This window comes from Eptatretus burgeri, chromosome 10 (assembly GCF_056783735.1).
Source record: "Eptatretus burgeri isolate ZD-2024b chromosome 10, Ebu_testis_v1, whole genome shotgun sequence".
NCBI classification, from domain to species: domain Eukaryota; kingdom Metazoa; phylum Chordata; class Myxini; order Myxiniformes; family Myxinidae; genus Eptatretus; species Eptatretus burgeri.
This window is the reverse complement of record NC_140970.1, coordinates 9,387,167-9,399,666: the sequence shown is the minus strand read 5'-3', so window position 1 is coordinate 9,399,666 and position 12,500 is coordinate 9,387,167. Positions and strand designations below refer to the sequence as shown.

The window sequence follows — 12,500 nt, the reverse complement described above, 5'->3', positions numbered from 1 at the left end:
ATATCTTGTTTTGTCATTTTCAACATTGCACTCCAAGCTAAACCAGGAGCTGTGAAATAGTGGGCAGGGTCTAATCCATAACAATTTTTATTATGACAGAGTGATCTAAAAGCTTCAAACACATCAGCTAACAATAAAACATCTGTTTTTAGATATAAATCGTGATATTCTCCAAGGTTCTTTATCTTAAATATTTTCCATATTTCTTGTGCGTGTTTATATTCCTTATCACTTATCTCTTCTTCATAAAGGTTATTATAGAAACTTTCTTTTGAAGGAAGTTGTGTTTCTTTAAATCTCATAAATGAATCCATATAATCATAAGGATAAATTCCCTTACTTGTAAGAATTTTCTCTTTACTTTGAATTTCATTCCTTGTTTGAATTTCCTCTCTCGTAAGAATTCCTTCTTTAATCAGAATTTCATCTTTAATCTGAATTTCCTCTTTAGTGAGAATTTCCTCTTTTGGAAAGAATGAATTAAGATTTGGAAAAGAGTCTGTGGAGCTTAGATTTGATGCGAGGTAGGCTAGTGGTGTTCCCATAAACTTGTAAGAATCTAAAAACCTAATACGAGTTATAGGTTTTGTGAATATCATTTTTGAAAATGAAATATACTTTTGACTTGTGTTTGTTATAGCAGAAATATTCCCTGGTGTTTTTGAAAGTTCATTTATTAATAGATGTGTATCACAGTTGGCGCTGTTGTGAAGAAAGACTGGAATAAAAGAAGGTAATTTATAATTAAGATTACAACAGGAATGAGCGGGACCTCTATATTTACCAGTAAGATGACAATGGTCTCTAACTTTAAACTCCTTAATTTCCCCCTCACAAATATGACAGATATTGTTCATTCTAAATTCTAATTTTTCTTCTTTGGTTAATTTCATCGGTTCATTTGTTTCTTTCATTAATTTAGTGAGTCTTATACAATCCTTTTCTAATCGTTTTACAAACTCTTGTGAAGCATTTTTTCCACGATAATGTTCAAGTTTGTTATACTTTTCTCCAACAGATGATTTGATATAATAACAAAAACCACAAGGAATATGTTTTTGATATTTATTTGTATATGGTTCTTTTGGATTAGGAGAAGCAGTATTTATCTTTTTAAGGATACATTCAAAATCAGCGTATATCACAAATGGGTGCATGATAGATTTATTATAATCTTCAAAATAAATCTTTTCACCAGGTTTAGGCATTGTAATTACAGCTGATTTATGATTACTACAATATTTTGAATGTTGTTCTAATCGTTCTTTTGTATGAAATGAATTAAGACATCGCTTACAAGGATATATTTTGTTTGCTGTTCTGAATACCTGAGAAGAGATTAATCTTGATAAATTATTGATGTATGTGTAATGTGAATTCTTTCCAACACTAAAATATAAAAGGTCAATGTGTGTTTCTTCATTTTTATAGTTGTTTGAAATTTTTAATATTTGAACTTTGTTTGTATCCGTTAATCCATATACATTAATAGAAAGATTATTCTTTTTCTCAAATTTAGGAATATCTGTTAGTGGCATTGGGAATTTAAAATCTTTAATGTCCAAGGTATTCTCATATTTCATATATTGTTTTACTCTTTCTGAATTACATTTTGGTGGATGTAAGTGAGCAAGAACAGACCAGAGAAAACATTTATTATCATTGTTCTTAATATTAACAACTGCCTTCTTTAGTTTTATTTCTTTTGGTAATTCAATATAAGAAGAAGCTTTAAGAGGGTTTGATTTTAGAATGTGTATATCTAAAAGATGATTTTTTAATATTGAATCCACTTCCTACCACTGTATTATCAACATCCTCCTCTTGTCTTGATAGTTCTTCATAAACCCCACTATTCAAAAAATCTTGAAATGATGTTATAAAATGAAGATCTGTTCTCATATAAGGAGTTTGTTCTTCATCTTGTCTTTTCATATTCATTTTCACTCCCATATAAAACTTTAAAGTTTTTATTTCTTTTAATGTCTTTTTAATAAATTTTTCAACATCGGGTTTCACTATTTCAATTGATTCAGCTATTGATGATGGACCGGGTTCTCCAAATTGAAAAATCCTTATTTTTATATGCCCTTTAAATGCCTCATCAGTGTTTTTAATATAATAGTCTCCCTTTACTTTAAACTCATTTTTCTTGTGTTTTTGTGATTGAAGATGTTGATTATAACTACTCTTCAAAACATCCTTTGAACAGATATCACAATGTTTTCTTTCCAACTCAAGAGGAGATATTTGATGAAATAGATTAAATGTGTGTTTGTTGGTTCGGAGGTGTTTTCTATAATGTTTATATTCGTGATTACAAACATCGCAGTACGTTGTATTCACCATATTTATAGAATAAAACTTTGCTTGAACTAAAATTTTCTTGATGAAAATTTCGTTTAATTTATAGGTGAATCTGTGCTTAAAAACATTTTATCCTCCAACTTTTTCACTTAATAAATACAATGTTTCAAGACACAAAAGACAAGTTTCAATCAATCTCTTCATCTGTTAAAGATACTGAGAAATATGTCAAGGATGTAAAATTGAACAAAGATAAATATAACAACTATTGGATAAAAACTATTATGGTAAATAATATGAGTTCTTCAATTTCCTTCAGTGGAAGGGCTTTTAGTATACCTGGTAGAACATCAATTAAAGTATCTCTAACAAAAGTTTCTCCTCTCCTTCTAGTAATATATTCAAAACTAGAAAAAGCAATGAAACAAGAAAAAGTATTAAAGAACAAAAACCTTATGGATGAAGCTTTAGAAAGAAAAGATAAGACCATCTGTAATATGCAAGGAGAAATTTGTATTTTTTTCAACAACCCTAAAGATGTAAATCTTGATGAAATAAAGGATGTTAATATATCAGGTGAAATGACATTTCGTTCAATAGTAGTTAACGATAATTTTAAAATTACCTTTAATATAAAAAATGTTGTCGTTGAATCTGATAATGAAAAAAAGTATATCGATATCGATGGTAATATACAACTGAAAGTATAGATGAATTTCAGTTTAAGTAAAGTTTTACTTTATAAATATGCTAGACTTTCCTGATTCTCCATATGACAAATTTGAGAATTGTCCTGCGTGTGAAAGACAGGGATTAAACACAGAGTCAAAAGCCTATAAACAATGTATATTCTGTGATTATCTTCTAATTAATGATAATAAAAAATATAAAAAGGAAAATAATTCTTTTAGATTTACACCAAAAATGAATTACTTTACAAGATTGATTAGAGAAATGAATGTAAAGTATGAGGATGATAACACACCTTTCCTTACAAGGGAAGAAACTGAACGTATAAGAGAAATGTTCAAAGGATTGTTGTTGTATATTATTCATGGATGTAATTTTCAGGGAAATATCAACACAAGATATTGTATAAATAAAATAATGGATTATCTTGAAATTAAACCTGAACTTAGGATAAAATATAGAGTTTCTAAAAAAGCCAATAATAAATTAAATAACCTGTTTTTCAAATATATAAATGAATGATTTTTTACCTATTTGGGAAAATAAGATAAAATTTAACAACCATAAAAATCTCCCAAATTCATTAAGATGTCTCATAGTTGGTTCAAGTGGATGTGGAAAAACCTGCTTACTTTTAAAAATGCTCCTCACTCCCAACTTTTTAGATTATGATAATTTAATAATTTTCACAAAGTCGAGTTTTCAACCAGAGTATCAACTACTCTCACAAGGTTTTAATGCTGGTCTTCAAAAGAAGATATAATAGGTTTATTTAAACGTCAAAAAAACCTAAATGATTATAACATTGAAGATATAATTCAACTATTTTGTGATACACAGAGATGTAAAAAGAAATCAAATCTTATAACTTGTATTCTTAGTGATAATACGGATGATATACCGTCTCCCCAAGATTTGGATAAATCAAAAAAGAACCTCGTTATCTTTGATGATTGTGTTAATGAGAGAAACCAAACGGTAATGGACAGCTACTACACAAGAGGGAGACATTCTTCTTGTAATTGTATTTATCTTAGTCAATCGTACTTTCAACTTCCTCGTCGTTCCATCAGAAACAATGCTAATACTTTTATTTTATTCAAGTTAAATTCAATAGATATCAATAATTTTTGGAGAGATAATTGTTCTACATTATGTAGTAAAAAGAAATTTGAGGATTATATGAAGCACACGACTGAAAAATATAAATATATTGTTGTGAAACAAGATGAGATATTAAGGGATATATTTTTTGTTTTATAAACAATTACATATATAAATGACAACTATTATTATAAATCTTGTGGGTAAATCTGCTTCTGGAAAAAACTTTCATAAATCAAGGTTCTTGTGTAGTACAAATGAGAATATTGTAAATTTACTTAAAAACACCCCGTGATACGCATTGTATCAACAACAACTAGAGCAATAAGACCTGGAGAAGTAAAAGGTGTAGATTATCACTATATTTCAGTGGAGGAACATATGCGATTGAGGAATGAAGGACAAATATTTGAGGAGGTTTCTCTTGGTACAACAAAATATTCACATTGTAAGAGTGAGTTAAAGAAACTAAAATCTGGTGGTGTTGGGATATTAGAAACTAATCCAGAAGGAACGAGACAAATTATTAAATATCTGAGCGGAGTGAAGATTTTATCATTCGGTTTTGATGTTGATGAAGAAACTCAACACAAACGTATGAAAAGCAGAGATGCAAGGATTAGTGAAGAAGAAATTACAACTCGCATTAATGTTAATAAAGAATTTGATGAAATATTTAAAGAAAAGGATTTATTTGAACACATCTACTTGAATGATGAAGAAAAGGAAAATTTCCCTGTTGATCTTTACAATTCATTAAATGATATTTTACAATAAATAAATGGATACAAAAGAAAGAGCAAGAAGATTTAAGGAACATCAAGAGTTGGTTTCAAAAGTTGTAAAACAACAGGAAGACATAAAGAAGAAACGCAGACAGAAACTAACGGGCGAAGAAGCATTTGAAAAAAACAAGAGAAATTTTTTAAACCACTTTTAAAAACTTCCCAAGAAAAAATGAAAGATGTTTCCACAGTTCCCACAGTAGAATATACTCCTAGAAAGCTTCAAATGTTAAAAGATTTCAGTCAAATGACGGAGGAAGAATTAGAGCATTTAGGAGAATTAGAATATGATGATGAAGGTTTATTTCAACAACTGAAAGAGATTAATCAACCCCTGATTATATTGTGAATGCTGTTCAAAACAATGAATATTCAGCGGATTCAAAAACCAAAGCAGGACTCATTCCAACAGAACAACCAGCAATATTTCATCTTGTTCAAGAAAAGGTATTGATATTTAATGATGAATTAAGGTTCTTAAGTTCTGCTCAACCCCTGTTAAACTAACTCCGAGATTAATGTTTCTTCTCACAAAAGATGGAAGACAAGGTTCAACTGTGAGGGATGAATCAAAGTATATTGATAAACCATTGGATATGGAAAATAATGATGATAGAGTATATATTGATTTGCTGAACACTCTAAATTATAAGGTTATTCTTTCTGGTAAAAGTAGAAAGAATGAGAAGGAGAAACACATTATTCAGGTTTTAAGTATCCTTGGTTCAGGTATTAGTTTTCTTCCAAATGACCCATCGCAATTAGTTAATAGACTGTTATTGTTGTTCGGCAGTAAGAAGGCTGGAAATAACAATTGTTTTAATGAAGCATCAGCCATTTTAGACCAGTTGATGAACATGAAAATAATTAATAAATCTCAATATAAAGACATTTTATCTCATATTAAATAAGATGAGAAGCACAATCCTGAGTTTTAATTTCACAACAAGCGACCACACATCTTCATTCCCATACCCACTACAACTTGACACAACAAAAGAATATGAGGCATCTTTATTGTCCATGGAGACTTATAATACCTTATTTAATATAACCGAGAAAAATGACAAGTTTAGTTATAATCCGGGAAGTGGATACAAAACGATAACAGTCTCACCCGGAGCATACGAGATTTCTCAAATATCTTCTGAAATTGCTCGTCTTATGAAAGAACAGGGTGATGAACCAAAAAATATTGTTATAAACATTCAAAAACATACTTCAAAATCAACGATTAAAGTTAAAAATAACTACAAGGTTGATTTCACAATTGATAATTCATTTAGAGAGTTATTAGGTTTCTCCTCAAAAAGATTGAAACTAATGGGACGTTTTACAGCGATAATGTCATTCAAATATCCTCAGGAATAAATTCGGTGTTAATTCACTGTGATTTGATTGATGGTGCTTATAATGATGGATTAAAAACAAATACAATATTTTCATTCAGCGCATACTCAACCCCAATTGGTTATAAATTCAATATGGAGCCTAAAAATTTGGTTTATCTACCTGTGTCAGGAAAAACCATACACAGAGTAAATTTTAGGATAACCGACCAAGATAATCGTGTGATCTCTTTTAATGGAGAAGTTATATCCATCAGAATTCACCTACGTGAAGTTTTTCAATAAATAAATACGATGGTTATTGTGAGGAAGCACGAGTTGGGAAAATATAAAATAATTACAGGGGATGGGATGTTCCTTTCCCGTACTACAAGGGTGAAGGTATGTATCTTGGTAGAGGATACTATAAACCTAAGAGACAAAGGGGTGTTGGACATCAATTTAGAGGAGATGGGATAATTGATACTCTCATGGGTATTGGTTCAACTATTCTTAAACATAAAGACCTAATTGGTTCAACTGCTTCTGCTGTGGGAAATGTAGCAGGTGCTGTAAAGAGTATAAAAGATGCTCAGAAAGAATCTCATAAATTACAAGCAATAAAAGAAATTAAGAAAGGTAAAACTCAGTTGTCCCCCAAGAACGACAGAAAATAATTCAAATACTTGGATCAGGGTTTCAAAAGTTTTAACATCTTTTTCCTAAATAAATACAAGTATGGAAGCAATTGATAGTATCTATGATTTGGATGATACTATTATTATCTCAAACTCCACTAAAAAGAAGATTACTTCAAGGTAAATGCAATAACTGGAACAGACTGGAATACAAATGGTACAAAAAGTTTTGAAATAAATAATCAACAAACCTATTTGAATCTCTCCGAAAGTTTCTTGTTGTGTAAATTTAAATTCACTAAGGCTGGGAATAACACAAACGCTACACTTGTAAATGATTTCTTCTGGAAAATGTTTGATAGTGTGCGATTGTATATTGGAACACAAGAAGTTGAAGCGGTTGATTATGTCTCTGCTGTATCTGAAATGATGAAATTTACACTCTATACATTCAGTGATAGAATGGGAAAGGGGTCTGTCGAAGGTTTTATTCCTGATATGTCAACGGGAACAAACACAGACCCTGGATATATTCAAAGGAAAGGAATGTATAATGATGATACAAAAGCAGAAAATAGTTTTACTGTGGCAGTTCCTCTTAAAGGTATATTTGGATTTTGTGATTATGATAAAGTTCTGTATGGTCTTAAAATTAGATTTCAACTACAAAGGAATGATAATGAAAATAGATTGCTTTTTGGTGTTGGTAATGCTTTTGGTGATCAGAATAAATTTGTAATTGAGGAGATGAGTTGGTATATCAGTGAATATACTCCTAATCTTAAAACAGAAGAGATGTTGAATCGAAGACTTAACTCAAAAAACCACTCAGTGTATCATACCTCAAAAGAAGATGTCAACACGTTAAACTCAATCAAACTACTTACACGTGGAATTTGGGTGTTCTGGAAGGAAAGCCACGATATCTGTGGATGATTTTTAAAAGCCAGATGGTGATACTGCGACTGATAAGAATAATGCATTGAGTGATAATGCTAAGGTGAAACAACTTCGCGTTTCTCTAGATGGAACATTTTATCCACGAGATAGATTGGAAATTAATTGGGAAAAAATGATTTTGCTGAAGCATACAAGTCTTACCAAAAGGTGTGTGAAAGTAATGGAAATAAAGAACCTATTTTGGATATGACAGCATTTAAAAGTTTGTATACAATCTATACGTTTGACCTGAGCGCTCAAAAAGAAACTATAAAGTCTAATCGAGTGGATACTTCCCTATACATTGAAAGAGGAGAGAGTGAAGAAGTTGATACATATTGTTTGCTTTTGGAAGAAACAGAATTGCAGATTAATACAGATAATGGTGTGATGATTAGTCTCACATAATTTTTTGTTAAATAAATGAGTGGCAAAGTACCAACTGGGGTATATGTTAATCAAATCAATCTTCATAAACTATCATCTTGTGTTCAAAATCAAAAGCCTTGTACGATTAACGTTAATACAATTCAGAGAAAAGGAGCAGTAAGAATTGATGTTTTGCTCACAAGAGAACAGGTTAAAATCTTGAATGACACTGGCTCACTTAAAATTAAAATGACAAAACCAATGTTGAAAAAATATTCAATAAGAGAGACGAGTGGAGGATTTCTCCCATTTCTAATTCCTTTATTTGCTGGTTTAAGTGCGGTTGGAGCATTGACGGGTGGTATTTCAACAGCGGTCAAAACTGCCAACGAAAGGAAGGCTCAACTCCAGGCTCAAAAAGAATTGGAAAGACATAACAAAGAGTTGGAGAAACAAATTAGTGGAAGTGGTGTAATTGTAGATTTTGCTGAAAAACTTGAAGGTCTGCCTGATAAAGCGAGATTGTTAGTTGGAGATATGCTTTCTTCTATAGCACAAGCAGGTGTAAAATTAACGAAAAGAGGTAATGGATTATATCTTTCTAATAAATAAATGAGCATTGATGAGTGGTTGAAAGAATTTGGAAAGAATACAACATCAAATTTACAACTTGCCAAATATTGTAAGAAATTAAAAATTCATAATGTGGTTATTTGTATGAGAGATGAATTAACAAATGTGTCGAAACATACAAAGAATATTATTATGAACTTAGAAGATAATGATGGGAACGGTTCTCATTGGGTTTGTATTTTTAATAGTCAAGACAAATATTATTTTGATAGTTTTGGTCTTCCACCACCTGTTGAAGTCATAAAATTCTTACAGAATGGTGTTTATCAAACATTTCAAGTCCAAGAATTAAATTCCAAGTGTTGTGGTCAATTATGTCTATATGTGTTATTTCAACTCAACAAAAATAAAAATTTTTATGATATTATTTTTAATCTAATATAAATGACTTATGTTGGTAAAGATGGTTCTATCTTTGGTGTATCTCAAGAACTGGATATTGATTTATCAAATTATTACACAAAGGCACAGGCTGAACGACATAAATATAATATAAACAAAAATATTAACATGAAAAATGCTTATAAATTAAAAAATTATCCAAGCCCGACTGACGCAAATGACTTGGTGAGATTAAGCGATTTATCACAATATATATACTTAAATAAAACGGCTGTGTATTCTAAAGATACAGAAGTGTTGATATTATCTCCAGGTCATACAGAATTCACAGTTCGAATTAAAATAAATTTTTATAAAGAAGGGCGTATCGTTTGTATGAGAATAGAACAATGGGGGTATGATATGAATGATTTAGGGTATAATTGGTCATTTAAAATTAACCTCGAAGACCTGGAACAATTAAATCAGTCTCGTAAGGAAGAATATTATCCACTTGGTATCGAGAATGAGTTTTGTGGAGCCACGATTAGTAAACAACAAATAAAAGAATTTAATAAGGGTAAATATAATAATGGTTTTGCCCTTGTTTATCTCATGAAAACAGAAAAAACAGGATTATATATAATAAGTAAGGAAATACAAAATGATTTAACTATGGGAAGATGGGGAGGTGTTTCGTGCCATAATATTATTCTAACATATATTTCTAATACATAAATGACAGCAAGAAGGCTTCAAGAAAATTATCATTTCTGTGTTCAAGCATACCTTCAAGAAAAGGGTATTCGGTATTTTAATAAATATGTTCTACAACATAAGAATGAGGTATTTTCAATAAAAGATTGGCATTATGCTGATGTTGATAAACCAACAACTTTAGATTTAATTAGAATGTTAAATAATGAAAAAATTATAAGGTTAAGAAAAGGTAAGGCTCTTTTAGAAATTCAAAAGAAATTTTATTGGTATCCTGTTGTAAAAAAAATTATTTTGGATACAGGAATAACAAGAAATCCTGATTAATATATGTATAATATTCTATGGGGTGTAAACGATTCAAGTATAGTAAGGGATGAGGAAGGAGTTGAAGAAGAGAGGGAAGAGGAGGAAAAGGAGGAGGAGGAGAGAGAGAGAAGGAGGAAAGAGAGAAGAGAGAGAGGGAGGAAAGAGAGAGAATGAATAAATATCAAAATATGGAAACCAGTGAGATTCAAAAAAGAATAGAGGTATTAAAGAAATTAACTTATCTCACCAGGGAGGAATACAAAGAATTAAAAAGTCTATTTGCAATACTTTCGACAAGACTATCGACATCGAGAAGACATGTATTTTAATTCAAGTTTTTTCTTAAATAAATGGAGGAGAGAGTGAAGGCATTTCTAAGGATTCTTTATGTTTTAAAAATTAAGATTCAAATGTGCATGTTGGAAACTAAAAAGGTTTTTACACTCTGCAGAAATTTTTCTCATAAATAAATGAGTTATTGTCTCAAATGTAAAAAGAAAACTAATACTAAAAATATTTCATATATTAAAAGTAAAAATAACAGGGTTATACAAAAAGGTATATGTTCGGTGTGTGGTTCAAAAAAATCAATTTATCTCCAAACACAAACTCGGAGGAGATATACAAAAGTTTTTAACAGGAAGTAAATTTACAACTACTGGAATACCAGGGGAATTACATCTTCCAGGGTATTCTTTCTGTGGTCCAGGCACAAACTTGGATAAAAGATTAGATGAGGCAGACAATCCTAAATCCTGGAGTAAACCAATCAATAGAGTTGATGAAGTGTGCATGAGACACGATATTGATTATGGGAATACCACAACGTTGGAAGAAAAGCATGAAGCCGATAGAGAAATGTTATATAATTTGTCTCTGATACAAAATCCAACCTTGAGAGAAAAAGTTGATAGGTTCATCGTGAAGAAGATGATTAGTGCTAAATTGAAACTTGGACTTGGAAATTCAAAAACTTATAGGCTCTAATGATGTCATTAAGACTGAAGAGCAATTAGCTGATGAATTACATAAACCAATATTCACAAAGTTTCAGAGAAGGAAAGTTTATTCCAAGGAAGTTGATTATATCTGGTCTGCTGATTTGATTGAACTCAATAATGATAAGGGGTACAAGTATGCTTTAACCGTTATTGATTTGAGGAGTAGATATGCGTGGGTTGTCCCATTAAAAAACAAAACAGGTAATACTCTTGTGTTAGCTTTTCAACAGATATTTAATAAAAGTAAGAGAAAACCTAAGAAATTGTGGACTGATGAGGGTAGAGAGTTTTATAACAAGACATTTATGAATTTTTTAAAAAATAACAGTATTACATTATACAGTACCTTTAATGAAGGGAAGGCAGTTGTTGTTGAACGTTTTAATCGTACCTTAAAAGAGAGACTATATAAAAAATTCACACAACTCGGTTCACAACAATGGTTATCTTTTATTCAGGATATTGTGGATAAGTATAATGACACGATTCACACGTCAACGAATATGAAGCCATCAGAAACATTTACAAAATTAAAATATGAAAAAGAGATTAATGTCAGAAAACCTAAGTTAAAAGTTGGTGATATCGTAAGAATATATAGGTGGAAATCTCATTTTGAAAAGGGTTTTACTGAACGATGGACGAAAGAACTTTTTAAAATTGTTGATGTAATAGATACAGTTCCTTGGACTTATAAAATATATGATTTGGAAGGGGAAGAGATTTTAGGTTCATTTTATTCACAGGAATTACAAAAGACAAAACTAAGCATATAATACACCTTTGTGGACACTAGAGGGACAAGTCCGAGGTGTATAACAGTATATAATGTGTATCAAGGGGGACGTTCTTAGATCTGTGAACCCCAAACACAGAATCCTCAACTGAATAGTCAAGGCTTAACTTTGTTTGTTGGTGTGTATGTGTGTGTGTCCCAACCCTCACATTCAAAATCTCAACCCCAACCCTCACATTCAAAATCTCAACCCCAACTCAATCCTCACCCAACACAGTCTTTTTCAAAATGAGATTTCCACCTATATATATATATATATTTTACGTTTTTTTTTTTTTTTCTTCCAATTCTGTCTTTTAAGGCTTTCAGGTTTGATGACATAGAAAGAGGGAGTAAGAACTTTCTTGATAGGTTTAGATCCCAAAGAGTGATAGCAACTCCAAAAGTCTCCAAAATATAAATAAATAAAATAATAATAATAATAAATAAATAAATAAATAAATAAAAGCCCCCAAAAAAGTTTCAAGTGTCCAACATAAACCCAACTTTCCAAGTCTTCAAGGTATAACCACATTCCCGTTGAGTTTCCAAGATATGTATCACATTGTGAGTTATCAATCCAG

At 30.6% G+C, this 12,500-nt stretch overlaps 2 protein-coding genes across 2 annotated transcripts in view; one reads left to right on the top strand and one right to left on the bottom strand.

Annotated features, from left to right (window-relative positions):
- Positions 1-12,500, top strand: part of CASP6 (caspase 6) — a 94,291-nt gene that overhangs the window by 10,854 nt on the left and 70,937 nt on the right. The window lies entirely within an intron of this gene.
- LOC147017927 (uncharacterized) overlaps positions 11,572-12,500 on the bottom strand; it is a 1,830-nt gene continuing 901 nt past the window's right edge. Inside the window, exon 2 of the mRNA XM_085897019.1 lies at positions 11,572-12,500. This exon is cut by the window's right edge and continues 593 nt beyond it. Within this exon, the coding sequence (XP_085753145.1) occupies positions 12,179-12,500 (322 nt within the window). The 3' untranslated portion in view covers positions 11,572-12,178.